This window comes from Haliotis asinina, chromosome 1 (assembly GCF_037392515.1).
Source record: "Haliotis asinina isolate JCU_RB_2024 chromosome 1, JCU_Hal_asi_v2, whole genome shotgun sequence".
Classification (NCBI taxonomy): domain Eukaryota; kingdom Metazoa; phylum Mollusca; class Gastropoda; order Lepetellida; family Haliotidae; genus Haliotis; species Haliotis asinina.
In genome coordinates this window covers 19,646,805-19,665,667 of record NC_090280.1, presented here as the reverse complement: position 1 = coordinate 19,665,667, position 18,863 = coordinate 19,646,805, and the positions used below count along the sequence as shown (strand labels likewise).

General features: G+C 43.2%; 1 protein-coding gene across 1 annotated transcript in view; it reads left to right on the top strand.

The window, feature by feature from the left end:
* Nucleotides 1-18,863, top strand: part of LOC137272604 (multidrug resistance-associated protein 1-like) — a 34,959-nt gene that overhangs the window by 15,249 nt on the left and 847 nt on the right. Inside the window, exons 15-30 of the mRNA XM_067805000.1 lie at nt 268-334; nt 1,739-1,865; nt 2,228-2,404; nt 4,287-4,454; nt 5,041-5,227; nt 6,479-6,551; nt 6,819-6,936; nt 8,421-8,652; nt 9,194-9,504; nt 9,609-9,808; nt 13,095-13,218; nt 13,537-13,638; nt 15,524-15,670; nt 16,195-16,353; nt 17,224-17,390; nt 18,380-18,574. Coding sequence (XP_067661101.1) covers nt 268-334; nt 1,739-1,865; nt 2,228-2,404; nt 4,287-4,454; nt 5,041-5,227; nt 6,479-6,551; nt 6,819-6,936; nt 8,421-8,652; nt 9,194-9,504; nt 9,609-9,808; nt 13,095-13,218; nt 13,537-13,638; nt 15,524-15,670; nt 16,195-16,353; nt 17,224-17,390; nt 18,380-18,574 — 2,554 coding nt within the window. The remainder of the gene's footprint in view (nt 1-267; nt 335-1,738; nt 1,866-2,227; nt 2,405-4,286; nt 4,455-5,040; nt 5,228-6,478; nt 6,552-6,818; nt 6,937-8,420; nt 8,653-9,193; nt 9,505-9,608; nt 9,809-13,094; nt 13,219-13,536; nt 13,639-15,523; nt 15,671-16,194; nt 16,354-17,223; nt 17,391-18,379; nt 18,575-18,863) is intronic.

Here is an 18,863-nt window from a genome sequence, read left to right as displayed (position 1 = left end):
TGACACGCCTTCTCTTGTGGTTTCCCTCAGTAGACTGAACTTCCCTTTTCTCTCTTCACCTTTTCTTTGGCCTCTTTGACCACTTGTTGAGCAGGGGGCACAAATGTAACTTGGGGTTCCTGAGAAGACGTGCACCGTATCTGCTCCTTTCATTTTCATTATTCCAAACGTCTTAGCCATTCGGGATCACAGACCTTCAGAGTTCTATCTGTAGATATCATGCCATTATTATAATGATTTTCCCATTATTATGTACATTTGTTCCAGAATACGCAGTGCAGGTTGAGGAGGGTATTTTCACCTGGGACAGGTCTCAGTACCCAAACTTGAGGAAGTAAGTGTTCCCAATACCAGTTCAAATGTTGTATGTGTGTACTCAATACGAAGCCACTGTTCTGGGTAAAGTCACTTTAGGACGAGAAGAGCCAGCAGTTGCGGTTCGAATCACCGATAGTGTTAGTAAGTCAAAGACACGCCCTTGATATAACTGCAATATTGCTCAAAGAGGGGTTGAAACCTTCACGCACTTGCCATGCATATTTCGACACTGTATATAAATATTTGACCAAAATATCATATTTTCTTATCCACGTCGACAGATTATGATAAAGCAATGCAAGACCAAGTCCTTCAAATTTTGCCATGTAAATTATTGATGCGTTAGATGATTGGGAGGTGGAGTGGTGAGCTCTTTTCATGTTTTGTGACATCACACATCATCTACCATCACAACTGTATTGCTGATAAACAGGAATATGTGAAATGGAATTCAAACCAGCAATCACAGGAGTCTAATACGTAAACATCGTAGAAGCATGAATACGTATACGCGAAACTGGATATGTACCATAGTTACTATAGCACCAAGAACAATAGGGGTAAGAAATAGCCTTCAGCACTCCATGTTGACGTAGACTAGTGGGATGAGCTGGAGTGGCTTTTGGATTGATTTGTGCATAGTAACGGTAAAAAATGTGCCGTGACAAAAGGTGAAAGAAATCCCCTCAGAACCGGCAAAATATAACAATGAGAAGTTTGAAAATTTCAATATTTTTATATTAAGCAAACAAAGACAAAAATATAAAGATTTCACAAGAGAGGTTTCATATACAATGTAAATGAGTCAATTCTAAAATAATGGATGACAACTCATCGAAGACTTGACATGAGAGTGAGAAACAGTTATGTAGAATGTAACACAGCGAGCGGTCAGGCAGCGGCACCGTTGACGGAGAGGCAGAATAATATAGTCCAGTAAATGTGTGTAAACGTGTGTTTCCGTGTCCACAAAACAACAACAGGCCTTAGAAAGTTCGAGCACATACGACCAGTGCCACTAGCGTGAAAAGCTCTAGAACAGTCTCCCGAAAGTAAACACAAATAACCAAAACATAAAGGTAAAGGGGAGGTAACTCTAAAGAACTACAGTAGAGGCCTGCTGATAAAATACTAATGGCACCAAACATTTTTGATACGAAATGTGACCCATAATAATTATTATTCAAAACAATAAACCTTGTTTATTACACAATTAATAATACAATTTACAGGAAATACACTCTCGTAAGAGCATGTGATAATACATGCTTGGCAGGAACAGCTGAGATATTGTATGGGAAAAGCCAGAATGAAACTGGCTTGAAACTTGAACGAAAGCACTGGCAGCGATGGATTACCGAAAACAATCTCTCAAGACTCGTGTTTTCTTGATATTTTTTTTCTTTTTGTCTTTGACAAGCATCAATCTGAAGGTGCCGGTAGGAAAACTTGTTGCCATTGTTGGTCACGTGGGTAGCGGGAAATCGTCACTTTTATCCGCTATCTTGGGTGAGATGGAAACACTGTCTGGCACGGTAACGGTCAAGGTGAGATATCAAAACACTTCGTCACTTAAATCCTGCCAGTTGACAACAATAATCAATCATTCATTCATTATTTACCTACGATTCGAGTTATAAGTGATCAGTTTCAATGAATGAATCGAAAAAGGCAAATAATTTAATTAGATGGTCAGGCTATGTGACTTGCTAAACACATGTCATCGCATCCTCAATGTGCTGATCGATACTGATGCTATTGATCACAGGATTATCACGTCCAGACTTGATTCTTTACAGACTTTATCATTAACCATACACCTTGTCTATTGGGACTGGGGGTTAAATAACAAACTAACAGAAACACCAGTTAGAATTATTCAGTTCATCACTATTTCACATTGTTTCAGTCATCGATGGCCTACGTGCCACAGCAGGCCTGGATCCAAAATGCCTCACTCAAAAATAACATTCTCTTTGGCAAAAAATTCCTTAGGACAAAGTATCAAACAGTGATCGACGCATGCGCACTGAGGCTGGATCTAGCTATCCTAGCTGCCGGGGACGAGACTGAAATAGGAGAAAAGGTATGTACTGTCAAGACCAGACCAGACCCTTGACTTTCTAAACTTACTGGCAAAAACGTAAAAGCTTTTCAATAGGTCATTATCACTAACCCTGAGCACCTAAACACAGAAACATAATACAGAGGTGTAAACAACATATTTACTTAACATGAGCACACGACAAACACACTACAGAAACACGGGGCGTCAAACATGCGCAAGTTCACAGGGTGGCCTGAAAACCAGTTTTCATACAGAGGATAAGCAAGGGATGAGCTACACACAAAAAAATGATCACTACCATCACTTTAGTAACCTGCATGTCCACTTCTTGCATCACTGTAGGCACGCACCCTCCTTCTAGCCGAATAAGTCAGACGTCGGACATGATCACGTGGTATGCGACGACATTCGTCCTGCAGGGAATGTGCAAGTGAAACTGTCAATTCTGTGGTGGCTTCGGGCGTTTCCGCACTCGTCTGTCTAGTGCCTCCAAAACGTGCTCGATGGGGTACATGTCTGGAGAACGTGCTGGTCACTGTTAAACGTTCATGTTATTCGTATCGTCAACGACGAACAACGTAATCTGTCATGCCTGTGTTTACGAGTCCGCACCTCTCCTTTGAATGGTTTATAGGTTCTGCTGTTTGCTACCTGAAGACGTCTAGCCATGGTGTATCGAGTGGCACGTTGATCAACGGAATTCATGACGTAATCATTAGGAAAATGTTTCTCAGAAGCGTGTTCAGAACCACGAGGGCCCACGAACGAACGCGAAATGTATATCCTGATTGCCCGCGCCCGGACGGACACCCGCGAGAGCCAAGAAACGATCCCAACAGCTAGCTAAATAAACCCCCAAAACAAATGAGCAAGATTATTTTTATGTCAGCTTCTATATTGCGGCGTTTCGGAAGACATGCTTCCATAAATGCTTTAATGGAATCAAGTACTCTGGTCCGTTCAGGACCGATGCGAGGAGGGAGGCAATCGCGCGGGTGTTCGCGGTACTGAACACGCCTCAGGTGCACTGTCCTCAACGTCTTCAGCAGATGTTGTTACTCCCACACTCCCATTTCTAGGTCTGTCCTGTGTCTGACTGCATAGGTGCAGCCAAAGGTTCTTGCTACATTGGCATGTATCGACCCCGTCTGGAGCATACCTATGGCCCTCTCATGTTCAACTGCTGATAGTCGTAGCATATATATGTTTCAAAGAGCATGTGTAATCTGTCCATTCACTAACTTACACTCTCGGTGCATGTCATATTCTGACAGAGACTCCAAATCATGGCTTATACAATATAACACTTCAACGTTTTGTTCAAGACAAGCACGTGAATTTCACTGCAGGTATCACATTAAATATTGTTATGTTGGCGCGACATGTTTCAGTGTATAATTTACCAACAAAAATATTTTTTTTTAAATTTTAGAATTGGTAATTTTTGTTATACAGTTTATACTAAAAATACTTTTGACATTTCATCCAGTAATATGAACACAAGTAGTTTAGACTACCACGAAACGGTTGCATAACTCTCAGGGGATACTGCCACAGTTTGACTCGAAACATGAACAGTGTTATTTCAGGAACAGTCATAGAATATCATGCAATTTGTTTTTTCACTACAATCAAAAACCAAAATTATCAAAATATGGATCATGAGGATCATAGCAGCCTCATTCTATGGCTCTGACACACTCCCTGGCGTATAACGTAATGAAGTGCAAATAGGACAAATTGTATGGATAACAACTTCTTTATTGCGTGATTGCGACGTGATTTCGACAAGTAATGACGTGCAGACTCAGTTATTTACTTATGGACTTATTTCTAAAACAACTCAAAGCAATGTGTGATGTTCTATGTGTGTATTGGTGACCTTAACCTTGACCTTCAGGGTATCAATTTGAGCGGAGGTCAGAAGCAGCGCGTAAGCGTTGCACGTGCTGTTTACAACGACACGGACATTTATCTGTTTGACGACCCTCTGAGCGCCGTGGACAGCCACGTGGGAAAGCACATCTTCAAAAACGTCATCGGCGCCAATGGCTTACTCCATGGAAAGGTATGGATTTGTCTTCTGTGGATAATAACATCAAACAGGTTAACACTATGCATGTCCTAAGAACCGAGCCGGCTTGTCAAGTGAGTTTCTGATTCAGGTTTAGATTGGTCGAGGTTGTTAAAGACCGCGAAGATCAGAATTAGAATTGTTCTTCGGCATCCCAAGCATGCCGTAGAAGGCGACTATTGCGTTTGCGTGGCCAGGCTTCCAAAACAGGTCCAAACAGGACAGCCAAGGTGAAATGTAATTATCTACACATACTGTTCTTCTTGCATTGATGTGATATGAGAAGACAGTGAAGAAAGTCACTAAACTCTCACAGAACATACTGGATGTGCCCGGCTCTCTCAGACGTTTTCGTTGTGTTTGGAACTCTCCAAACATGTTAAATTATTCTACACTGCCCTATGCTGCATCTGCACAGAACCAACCATCGTGTAAATGCAATGCTTCGTCACAAAGAAGACAGTGCCGCATAATATTGTTGAATCTATTTCTCGTCTACGAGCTGTGGTGTTGGTTAAGGTTTGATATGAGGAAGGGTAAATCTTTCCTTTCGTTTACGGTAATATTTCCTATTGAACAGACCCGGATCCTGGTGACACACGGAGTCCACTGGCTTCCTATGGTGGACCATATCATTGTAATGAACGACGGCTGTATCACGGAGACCGGAAGTTACGATGAGCTGATGTCCCACGACGGCCAATTTGCCCAATTCCTCAAAACTTACCTCATAGAACAAGATGAGGATGAGAGCGACGATCCAGAAAGTGAGTGGTATAAAACAGTTTCTCTATTTCCGGATAGGGAAATCTAGTGTTTCTGGGTACCCAAGCGCCCACTGAAATAGCACAGATCTGCATAGCGATAAAATATTTCTACTTAACATTCTAACCAGAGCATCACTGCAGGCCAAATACATGTGTTTTATGTAGATTTTTGTTTATTGAGGGACCAGTGTCAGTGACTAGTGAAAAACCCTACACAGTAGCCGTTGTCTGATTGGTTAAATTCTTCCGGCCTTCTCGCGTTTGATTGGACGATCATAGGTCGCTCAAAGGTTACCTGACGCGACCTCCTACAAGATTTTGTTAGACTCAGCAGTGGAGTGTAACGAAAAGTACTAAAACTTTGTTTACTTAGACTGTGACTTAAAATGGAAGTGTATGTTTATTTTAGGCTAAACGTACATTGCAGCATTTTAGACTCTGCTGAGTTACGTCCCTTTGGGTACACCAGAATCATACTTCCGGTTCGCCCAAACTGTTTCTTGGATTGTCAGTAGTATATCAAGTTAAAGTGTAAGGACAGTCGGGTATCCTACTCACGCCGAAGGCCTAGGTTCGATCCCAATATGGGTACAATGTGTGAAACTCATTTCTGTTGTCGTGATGTTGCGGGAATATTTCTAAAAGCGGCATAAAAAGCATACTCACTCAATCGTTCACTAACTCATTAAAGTAGAAAAAGCTTGTGACCTGCATTACATCGGGTGCTCCATCCATATGAAGTTGCCACATCTTGATTCATTTACTTTTGAAAACGCTGTTAAAACCAATGTAACTAATAAAACACAGATGCAATGAGCGTCCCTCGATGTACAATAGTTAGGTAAGTATTTTTTGTGTTTGTTTTTTTTTCAAAATGGCGACGACACACGCTATAAGGGACAAGAGCAATTCCCCTTGTGCCGTTATCCTATCGACAGCTGGTAAGGGAACACAATGGGTGAACATTTCGGTCATTGGGAAAAAACTGCCAGCTCTCTCATGTATACAGGAGCGGTGGTAGCCTAGTGGTTAAAGTGTTCGCTCGTCACGTCGAAGACCCGGGTTCGATTCCCCACATGGGTACAATGTGTGAGGCCCATTTTCTGGTGTCCCCCGCCGTGATATCGCTGGAATATTGCTAAAAGCGACGTAAAAGTCACTCACTCACTCATGTATACAACTACTAAATGTTATAATTGTATTTGTTGGTTCATATGTCACACGACTGAACTAATGTTTAATTATGCACAGTTCAAATGATCAAGGAGAAAATGCTTGAAAGGGTAGAATCTATCGACGAGGGCTCATCAAGTCTCAGAAAAAGGTATCTTACAATATAAACGGTAAATGATAACCACTCGCAAATAACGGATTGTTCGGGTTGGCTCGGTTCGGCTGCCATCTATTACCACTAAATTTTTTCATCAACAGTATTCTACAACGAATCCTTTCCTCTTTACTTAAGCTAGCAAGTTGACGTACACCATCAAAGTGTACGCCAAGGGTGCAAGAGCCCAGGGACTGAGTGAGTGTCTGTCTACATGTGTGTGTACGGTAGAGAAATCACATGATATTCATCTTTTTGTCACAGGCGAACAAGCCAGGGACTAAGTTGGTCTGGGAGGAGAAGATCCACCCTTGTGGAGACCAACATCATAAAGGAACTACAAGGACGACTGATCCAGATGGAAACCATGGAGACAGGACAGGTGTGGGGACAACTCATTGCAAATCGTATTTCCCAGTTTAGGAACATTATAAGTGGTATTTATGGGTTGTAACGACCAAAAGACGATGCAATACAGAGTTACATTATACGACATGAAGCTATGGTTATATCAGTCTCTTATGGACCACTAATTTTGTTCGACCCGTGAAGGTCCGGGGTAGAATAGGCCTTCAGTAACCCATGCTTGCTATAAAAGGCAACTATGCTTGTCGTAAGAGGCGACTAACGGGTTCGGGTGGTCAGACACGTTGATGTGGTTGACACATGTCATCGGTTCCCAAATGCGCAGATCGATGATCACGCTGTTGATCACTGAATTATCTGGTCCCTATCTATTATCTATTGCTAAAGTGACTCACTCACTAATTTTAGTTCGGTCTCGACTCGATTATTTACAGGCCACCGCAATATAGCTGAAATATTGCTAAAGCACTCACTCACTAATTTAAATTCGGTTTTAGGGGTAGCCTAGTTGTTACAACGTTCGCTAATCACACAGAGGACACGGGTTCAATTCCACACATTCACGCATTCGTTATTATTTACAGGCCGCCACTATATAGCTGGAATATTGCTGAGTGCGGGGTAAACTAAACTCACTCACTCACTCGTTATAGCAATAGTCCGTTATATGCATTTCGCATTAAATAAACCGGTAGCCGGGACAGAAACAATTTGTTGTATCCGTGAGTTTGTGATGAGCCTGTTCACTGTGAAGATCCGGGATAGAATTGGTCAGCAGTGCTTGTCATGACTAACGGATCCGGTGGCCAGGTTCTCTGACGTGCTTGACACATGTCCTCGTATCCCATTTGTGTAAATGAAAACTAAACTCACTCACTCAGATATTCTCGAAACTGTGAGCGTATCCTGCTTCACTGCTGAAACGAACAACCACATTTTGATGTAAAGGCAAATCTACCGTTTGCTTGATAAAAGCAAGTTGTTGATAAACGATTAGTCCAATCCAATGTAAATGTGACCGTCATTAATGAAGATTATTTCTTTTTCGTCCCACCTGGTGTTTGGGTGATGTGTAGTTTCAATGTTCTTCTCAAGCTGCATTGTTTACCACCCAAGCAAGCTTGAAGATCGAGAACAATATACGTCATCATCTGGAGTAGTCTTGTGGACAGAAAATCTGTCCTACGACCAAAAATCGATAGACTGATCTCAGGTCTTTCATTTATAGCAGCATGAAAAACTATAGAAACTGGAATCATTAATACATGGTGTGTGTTGTAAGGAACTTAACATCAGTATTCGCCAATTGCATCCCGGGGATGTAGGTGTAGGCTAGTGGATAAAGTATACGCTCGTCATTCCCAAGACGAGTTTGATTTCCCACATAGGTGCATTGTGTTAGGCCCAGTTCTGGCGGGAATGTTTGTATAAGCGGTGTAAAAAACCCAGCTCACTCACTAACCTACAGTCACCCTTTATAACCGCAATCATTCACTTCAGGTCCGATGGAATGTGTTTCTGATGTACGGAAAAGCTGCAGGGCTACCAACCATCACGCTTTCACTCCTCCTCTTCTGCGCTTTCCAAGCCGTTAATACGGGGGCGGGATTCTACCTCACCAACTGGACGGAAGATCCACAGCTCGACAATTCTTCGTCCCTCCCACCGGAAGAGTATGCAGCACTGAATAAGAAGTATCTTGGAACATACTGGTCGTTTGCCTTGGCTATGGGTTGGTACTGTTGCCTATCTGGGTCTAAATGTAACCTATCAAAATGTGTGTTAGCAAAGAGTGTCTGCTATTCTCAATGTGTGCTGTCGAAGTGTGCTACCAAAATGTGTTTGCAAACCCGAGTGGTGTTAGCCGTGTCTGCGTTATCGATATATGAGCGTCGATTGAAAAGAACACAACTACTCAATAGGGAAGTGACCACATTTAATTTAAGTCAAAGAATATGTTATTCTCAATTCCGATCCTGACTTGACCATGTCTAGTCTGTCCTAAAGACTCTGAAACAAATACACCCAGTGCAGCCGATGTAAGACTACAAACCTTTCCAAAGTTTCAGGAAAAGAAGAGCGTCTCAGAGCTCCTTTTTCGTTTCATGTAATGACATAACCTTTTTTCAGGTCATATTTTGCTAATTTCAGAGACCAGATGTAGTCGAGACTTACCCTTTGTAACAGTAATATTCATGAGTACGTCTATAAACACAAAAATAAAATCTGCAAGTGTTCCCTGAACTAATTCATGCCATGTACTTTCTGTACAGTCTTCTTCATGGCAGTGGGTGGCTATCTATTCTGGACGAGACTAGTTAGGGCTGCCGCGCGTCTTCACGAAGCAATCCTGAGCCGCGTCTTCAGATCACCCATGTCGTTCTTCGACACCACGCCCCTTGGACGTATCATCAACCGGATGTCACGTGACGTTGAGACAATCGACAATACGCTGCCAATGATCGTGAGGATGTTCGTGTCGACACTGGCAAATGTGTTGGGCACAATTGCCATCATCAGTATAAACACCCCACTCTTCATAGCCGTGATGATTCCCTTGCTAATCCTCTACTACTTCATACAGGTGAGGAGACGAAAGTCACGCAGTGCTTTGAAATGGTTGCGTAAGTGATGATAACCACTGTGGAGTACTGTGCACCTAATATTTTCTGATCAATAATTTTACAGAATTTCTACATTCCGACTTCCTGCCAACTGAAGCGTATCGAGTCCGTGACACGCTCCCCCGTCTATATCCACTTCAGCGAGACCATCACTGGTTCCAGTAGTATTCGCGCGTACGGTGCCGTGGACAGGTTCATAGACGAGTCCAAGAGGAGAGTGGACAAACATCAGGTCTTCTACTTCGGAGGCATCGTCTCGAACAGGTAACAAGGAAATACGAGTATATGGTGATCAAGTGATGCTGAAATGATGCTCAAATGAATCACTGTACATGTTTTGTTTGGTCCAAACTTACAAATGCGAATGTGATATCGTCGTCATTTTGAAGACTGCTTTATGCGTTGTCCAGCAACAACAAGACTTGAACTTCAACAATTGAACTTGCCATGGTGTACAGAAGACCCATCATGTCGGAGAGCAAATGCAAAATTTCCAAAACATTTACTTAAACCTGACGTTCTATTCTTTATGAAGGCGAGTGTCAATGGCGGAAAGATTAAAGCACTGAGTGCCATTTGTTTGCGAATGCTAACTGTTGTAGATGGTATTAGGCATTTTATTTAGTGGGAGGATTGAAATATGTTTATCATAATTTCTCAGAAAATAACAGATTATACCGAAAGGAAACAATTTATATAATATGTCATGTAAGACCAGATACTGAAAACCCCAATCCAAGAGGATGAATCTACCAGATTAGATGCCGCTGTGGGCAATCGTACATCGGGGAAACGCTCCGCGGAAACACAAGACTCAAGGAACACCAAACCCCTGCTGCAAGTTCGACCAGAGGTCTGCCATATCGGAACATGTCTTCAAGAACAAGGACGACACCATCAAATGGGAACCCACGCAAGTCTTGTCCACCACCAACAAATGGCACCAAAGGAAGCTTCAGAAAGACATACAGGAACAGCCAGCCATCAATCGTGATCAAGGAATCCACTTACCATGTGCTTGGAACTCAATAATGTAAACACACATCTAACCCTATGTTCTTCACCCATACCTGTCGCCACCCCAACAGCCAACTGGTCCCCCTGTGCTTTTTGAGGATCATTGTATTCATTACCTCATCATTGCCATGTTATCTAAGTGTATGCCTGGCCTGTTCATGCTGTTGTTCTTGTATCATTGGTCCCTTCATGTTTGTGCCGTATTCCTTCAAGTCAATTACCATGTTGTTTGGATACAGACCTCATGTTTGTATTATATTGTTCATTCCTCAAACATGTTTGCCTCTTGCATGTATATATGCCTCCTTGATACTGTGAACTCTTGACCTGATGAAGATACAAGTATACGGTCCGAAACGCCGTGCCATTCACAATAAACAAGTTCACATCCATATGCATTTCACTAATGCAAAGATTTGATCAGTTTACGTCACCTGAACGTCTACAATACCCTTTATGAAAATATTCAAGAAGTGAATATCTTATAGAATTTTATGTTCGATTTTAAGAGGATAATATTTTTAACAAATATTCATGATACATAACGACACACGTGTTTGGAGGCATTACGAAAGTGGCCAGTGTCGGAGACCAGTATCCCCCTCGTACCGTGCTCGATCATGAAGTAAGCACGACAAAACCCTACATGTTCGCTCTTGAGTTCGAATTTCAGTTTGCTTCCAACAATGCAGCACACAACGATGTATTGTCTAAAGTTCTTGATTTCCTCGCTCCAAAGAAAACTGCAAAAATTGTCACACGACCAGACTCAGTTTGGAACACTAAGGATATTCTTATAGGAACACATGAACGTCTTCGGGCAGAAATGACCTGGTGAAGACGCAAACTGGAAGTTCACATGCAGCATACTATTAATACAGTCAGTACACTCGACTGTACTGATCAAAGTGAGTTAGAATCCAAACTTCAGGCTTACATTTTGGTTGAGTTCTTTACCAACAACGTTGACAACATTGTGTCGGACATTACAACAACAGATTTCATGGCTTAGTGGATCGGATTTCATTAAGCTTGTTCAAGAGGCTTCATGGAAATCGTGCCAACTTGATCCAGTGCCAATATGGTTATTACTTAGTGCTTGTCTGTAGTCGCAGCAGTAGTATGTTCTGTGATCAACAGTTCCCTTGACTCTGGTGTGATGGTATAATACCTCCCTGCTTCAAGCAGGCGCTCGTGACTCAAGAACCATCTCTGAATTCTGTGGACCTTAAAAAGTACTGCCCGTTTACAATCTTCCAGTTCTTTCAAGCATAATGGGGAACGGGGCCTTGAAGCAACTTCATAAACATGCATAAAAAATGATATAAAGAACATATCCAATCTGCAAGCAGAATTTCAAGGTCAAAATAACACGCCTGATAACACGCACTAGACTACATCGGCACATCACTCCAATTCTCAGAGAAATGCACTGGCTACCCACTGGCTATCAAACAGCAAATATTCATGGCTATTATCTAACTACATGTATATTGAAACAACCTCCCAACATCTCTAAAATCTACACACTCTCGAGTCTAAGAAAACGTAGTCCTAGTATAGTTCGTTACACTCCTCTACTGAGTCTAATACACCGTTGTAGACGCCTGGACACCTTTGGGACTGACCAGGACACAGCTTACCAAATCACGAAAGAGGACATTGACACAGACTTTTAGAACTTTTTCCTCGTAAAGGTGTATACCAGAACGATGTCGAATGATTTTTCTGTCGGATCGCTGCTGCATGATGCACATGGAACACTTACGCTGCAACATTGTCAACTGTGTGTAAACAGTCGCTGAAAATAGCATTTTCAAGGATACTAGGTGGCGGAAATATTAGCTAATGGTAACCATGTCACCTAAGCGTATATCCTGCAGGCCAACTATCTGTGGTTTATGGAGATTTTCGTTTGTTGGGAGATCAGTGTCAGTGAATGGGGAATTTTCAGTGGACGTTCCGCCAAACGCTAAACAGTAGCCGTTGCCTGATTTGTTAAATCCGTTCGACCGTCTCGTGTTTGACTGGATAGTCATGAGTCGGTCAAAGGTTACCTGACGCAACCACCTTCTAGGGTTTGTTAGACCCAGTAACGAATAATATTCAGACTAAGTTTCCTTAGACTGGCACGCTCAGTTGAGTCATTCCGTCGTGACTTGAAAACCTATCTCTTCACCAAGAAACGCTGTGTATTATATTTTATTTTTAACTGTTTGAAAGCACCACTGAGTAGCCCGAAAAAGGTGATATACAAGTGAATTATTGTTATGTTATTACCATACTCATTCCTGTGGCCGTCAAACAAGTCATGAAAATCTGATGTCACTCTGCAGCTTTCCTCACACATCAGCTAAGATATGTTTTAATGATATGATGCAGGAACAGCGGTGCAGTGGTTACAAACTGCAGACACAGGTTCGATTCCAGTCAAGGTACAATACATTAAGCCCATGTCTGCTATGCCGCGCTGATATTGCTGAATATTGCTAAAAGCGGCGTAAAACTAGACTCACTCATTCTAATGACGCAGATGGCTCGCATATTACCTGGACATCATCGGAACTACCATCATCTTCGCCTCTGCCATCTTTGCTGTGTTGTCTCCAGACGCTAGTGGTGGTCAGCTTGGACTATCGGTGTCTTACGCGCTACAGGTTGGTACACGTGTGTGCAATGTTTCGGGGGTAACCTAATGGTTAATGTGTTCGGTCATCGGATTCGATTCCCCACATGGGTACAATGTGTGAAACTCATTTGTGGTGTCCTGGGCCATAATATTTCTGAATGTAGTGTAAGGTCGAACTCACTCACTCTCTGCCCACTGTTTAATGTTTATTGTGCTGCAGTAAAACGATTGGTCGCTTTGGAAGACAAAATTGTATATAATTATATAGATTTTTTAAATTTATGAGAGAAACATTTTGTGATTTTGTTCCATAGCACATTCAATATTGTCGACCATTTACCTGCAGGTGTCCGACTCATTGGGCTGGATGGTCAGGCAGATCAGTGACCTCCAAACCAATATTGTCTCTGTTGAGAGGGTGAAGGAGTACTCCGAGCTTCACACAGAGGTAGGCATTAAGTAAAAAGGTATTTTATGAATCAAGCAAGCATTACCAGTAGTTACGTAAGGGGGATACGGCTGCAAATACTGCTCATCTTAAGGTAAAATAAGATCCCCTCAATGCAGAGTTCTGCAGTTCTGACACTTTCGATCGTCCCTGCAGTCACTGAAGCCACTAAGGCACAGAGGACCTGACTGCAGAATGTTTATAACTTGCAATCAGCCTTGAGCGAGCATCTTTTAGCCAATCAGGTATGCGAGCTGTGTGTCGTCACAACGAAGTCAAGCCATTTAAAATGAACTGGGTGAGCTCGCCATGCTGAGACTTTCATAGTTTCAAAATAGCTCTATTAACAGTGCGAATACTATGATTATAGGAATAAACGTTGATAGTGTGGAAACAATTCAGGATTAATCTTGTATGATGTCATGTTCTTCGTAAGGAAGACAATGATTCGTTGTTTCCCCTGCTGTGTGAACTTTTTGTCTCTTCTTTGCTGATGTCCCCCTATGATTTTACCAGACTTTTGACATCAGCAAACGAAAATCTTCAACGGAGATCTTGCAATCGGAGATGGCTGTCGAGATATGATTGGTCATTCCCACTGATCCCACGGCACCTGCTGCACTTTCAGTGTCGCGTATTATAGGTGTAGCCATTATGGTGGCAATAAATCGACTCTAACCTCACCGAACCCAATGCTGACTGTTAAAGGATGTGTCCACATCCCCTTCAAACAAACTCTCTTTGTCCCTATGGCAAACTTACTTGCCGGTTCCTTGATATACTCCAAGAAGAAAGTTCGACGTGTTGACTTTAATCTAATCCATGAAGCCCACCTAATGTTTCTACCACATGACAGGGTTAAAAGTAAAACGTACATTATACAATGACTTTGGTGGATGTCGGCAATCGTTACAAAGAGGCCGAACCACTCACAGCAGAACACAGCAGAACACAGCAGAAGACTCGGCTTAAGTGGCTAACGGGCCGTTTTGACATGACCTGTTTAATTAAGATGATTAATTAATGGGTCACAGCTTCTGTCCAAACACACAGTCGAGGTCAGGCGTGGTACAGATATAGTGCATCGTAGTAAAGAAATCGTCAAGAGATTCAACTGAACGTTGTCTGAACTCTTGTTTGGACACCAATATGGGGCGTGGTGACGCCTGAGAAATGACTCAACGGAAGGGGTGGTGCGTATACCTCCCCCAAATTTCTGGATAGAATCAATGTGAGGTACTAGCCCGGTAAATTCCAGGGAGGGATGGAATGAGTACTTTACCTATTAGTAATAGGTTGTCCTTGGATGGTCAGTATCATAGCATACACGAATACGAACTTACGATCTACCGGGATGTGTATGTGTGTGTGTGTGTGTGTGTGTGTGTGTGCGTGTGCGTGTGTGTGTGCGTGCGTGTAGGCGTGGTAGCTCAGTACGCCGAAGACCCGTGTTGGACTTTCCCATAAGCACAATTGTAAAAGTCCATTTCTAGTGCCCCCTTTGTGAGTTACTAAAAGGAGGAACCCCATCTCACCTACTCTACCAGGATGTTCAGGGTATTTCGTGAGAGACACAATAATGTGTGCCTTTAAACGATGGGCAGATATTCAGCCTCTTTAAAACCATCTTTTCCTCCTTGAGCAAAGAAAGTGACCTTTTTTAAAAAGTGCAAGAATACAGGATAGGCCCGTCTTAAAATTTCTGGACGACACTATTCTCCCTTCCCTGGCCATTACTGTCATGCTATACCCCAAAGGGGCCGTGGGGTAGTCTAGTGGCTGAAGGTCCGGGTTTGATTCCCCACTGTGTGTGAAATCTGGAACATCCATCTTCAACGACTGAACGTCGGCCTGCTAAAGCATTCATTATGATGTATGTTGGCAGGCGGATGCTGTCCTCCCAGACTCTCGACCCCCGGCAGTCTGGCCCCAGAATGGTACCGTGCACCTTAACAACTACAGGACGCGGTACAGAGACGGCCTTGACCTTGTACTCAAAGGGATCACATGTATTATTAGCGGTGGGCAGAAGGTGAGAACGAAAGTATTTTTCCAGCTACGTGTAACTGGGTTTGTGAATATTAATGTACGTATATACGTGCCATCGTTCAATTTGACTTTGTAAAGAATGATACACTGCTACATGTTGCGGCGATCTGCTCCAATTAAGATCATACTGTGGATAATATGTGCACGTGTGGCTGTTCCAAGCTGTTCTGCATATTTAGCCCTTTCCAGCACATTCTACCTTTCAATCTGTTTCGACTTTTCCTGCCTGCTCCTTTCCAGCTTATCCTAGGAGCGGTGGTCCTGTCCTTTAGCCAAAGCATTCGCTCGTCACCCCCCACAGTACAATGTGTGAGGCACATTTGTGGCGCACCCACATTTATTGCGCAAAACTATACTCATCTTAATCTTAGCAGTGCATCATTTTCAGTGCATCAAACCCAGTCTACGCCTTCCACGCATTCTGCTTTTCATGTTAAACCCACCAATGTCGCTCACTATTCTAAGTAGTGACAACGTATGGCATTCAAGGTCTGTATGTATTTTCAGGTGGGCATTGTGGGTAGAACTGGTGCCGGCAAGTCGTCCTTCACCTTGGCCCTGTTTAGGATCCTTGAAGCTGCTGGAGGTTCCATTGTGATAGACGGGATCAACATTGCTGACATCGGATTGTATGACGTCAGATCCAGACTGACGATTCTTCCACAGGTGAGATGGTAGACTGGTTCATGGGGTCTGATACGTTGTCTGCTGTCAGACCCTGGGAACCAGACTGGGTAGACTGCACAATACGTTTCAGGTGCACAGTTAGATGAGATGAACCCAGCGAGTCAGGCGCTGTTCCATCAGCCGTTTGTCACCCTCCAGTGAGAAGCGTGAATATGGCACAATATTCATGGTAGTTTCTTAAACACCTTTTCCGTGGTCGAAAAGCGTCAGATTTCAGACCATGTTGGGTACAGAGATTTCAGAACCATATGTCCTATCTTATGTTTTATGTACTTATTTCAATTTCGAGTTATTTAAACTTTCATCGTTTTGTTTGAACCCAAACGGTCTGTAGTCTTGGTATTATGGTGGATAATGCTAACCTTAAATGGACCCGTGAAGATTCGACGTCGTGTTTGTGGACAACTGCTGAGTGCTGCGTCAAAATGCAAACAGAATGTATCTGAACGATATCAGGTCATTATTTAATAGAAGACATTAGGGTCAGGTCGTCGCGGACATTTCTACTGCAGATGATGGCAACCTGGTCCTGAGCAACCATCCTTTTCGTCAGAGATCACTAACTCGATAGGGGCTCGCTAGCTAGGTTCATACACGACATCGCATCCCATTTGCGTAGTTCAGTGCTGATGCTTATGACCACTGGATTGTGTGGTCCAAACTCGATTATATTCAGACCACCGCCATTCAGCTGGAATATTGTTGATTTAAACAAGCAAACATTCCAGATAAGGACATTTGTGTCAGAGTATAGCTTCCATATTTCAAACATGTGAAAGGAATGACTGTCGATGTGACATTTTTCTGTCCCAGTATCCTTCTAATCGTCTGTCTTCCTCTCCATCTCAGGACCCTGTGCTGTTTTCCGGCACCATGAGGATGAACCTGGACCCCTTCAACGAGTTCAGTGACACCGAGATATGGCGGGCTCTGGACAGGGCGAATCTCAAGTGGTTCGTGGTGGACGTGCCTGGCCAGCTGATGTACGAGTGTGGGGAAGGAGGGGAGAATCTCAGGTGTGTAGACAATCCCTTTAATGGACACACTGTAGGGGGAGAACTGGTGTGTACACAGCCCTTTAATGGACACACTGTTGGTGGAGTACACGTGTGTAGACAGTCCTTTTAATGGACACACTGTAGGTGGAGTTGAAATGTGTGCACACTCCCCTTAACATTAACTCGTTATGCGACATATGGGTTTAGACAGTCCCTTTGATAGTAACACATACATGATATACGACTACAGAATATGCAACGATATTTAATCTACACACGATTAGTGACGTACGAGTGTAGAGAATATTTCTATTTACGCAAAACTATACTTGTTGTAAGAGCATACAAACGCTAGACGATGCTCTCTTAACGTAAGAGACCCGTGAAGGTCCCGGAGTAGAATAGGCCTTCAGCTCGCTGACTTGGTTGACACTCGGTTCCCAATTGCGCAGATCGATGGTCATGTTGTTGATCACTGGATTGTCTGGTCCAGACTCGATTACTTACAGACCGCCGCTATAGAGCTGGAATATTGCTGGGTGCGTCGTAAAATTAAACTCACTCACTCACTTAATGTAAGAATGTGTCATGTACATGCACTTCTAAAGAACCGGGCGAGAACTGCACTGCCGCAACTCATCCTTCTCGCCAGATACGACTGGAGAGATCGGAAGTGATGCTTGCTGGCTTGGTAGATGCATGTTATCGTTGATGGTGTCAGTCACTGGATTGTCTTATCCAGATTCGCTTATTTACCGACGCTCGTCTTATGGTTGAACTATTGCCAACTGAGGACACTCACCCTCCATCAGATTCCCAGACCATCATACTTTATCATGTCGATTTAGTCTCTTGATAACAGCATGTGCAGGATATACGTCGCTAATTGTGATTTACTTATAAATGTACGCAACATCACCAACTCCCCAATTCAAATTCAAAAATGGTTTTCACCTTTTAGTGCTTGGACTCCTGATTTATTCATCAATCGAATTTTATGTTGGCAGCGTTGGCCAAAGACAGCTGGTGTGCCTTGCCCGTGCTCTATTGCGTCACACAAAAGTCCTGGTGCTTGATGAAGCCACGGCAGCTGTTGACATGGAAACCGATTCTTTGATTCAGAGGACAATCAGAGAAGCCTTTACCGATTGCACCATCATCACGATAGCCCACAGGTTAAACACGGTCATGGATTATGACAGGTGGGTAACTATGGTTAAAGGGTTTGCAGGGAGAACGGACGGGGGGTTTCGAACCCCGGCGATGTCCTACATTAAGGCACGAAACGTTGGTACTTACTCTACGTGATGAAACAACTGGTCGGCAAGGAGTCTGGTTTGAGTGTCCGTTTTGATTTGGAGTGTTGGGGCGGCCGGGTAGCCTTGTGGTTAAAGCATCCGTTTGTCACGCCTGAGACATGGGTTCGAATCCCCACATGGGCACAATGTGAAGCCCGCTTTTGGTGTCCCTCGCCGTGATATTGCTGGCGTA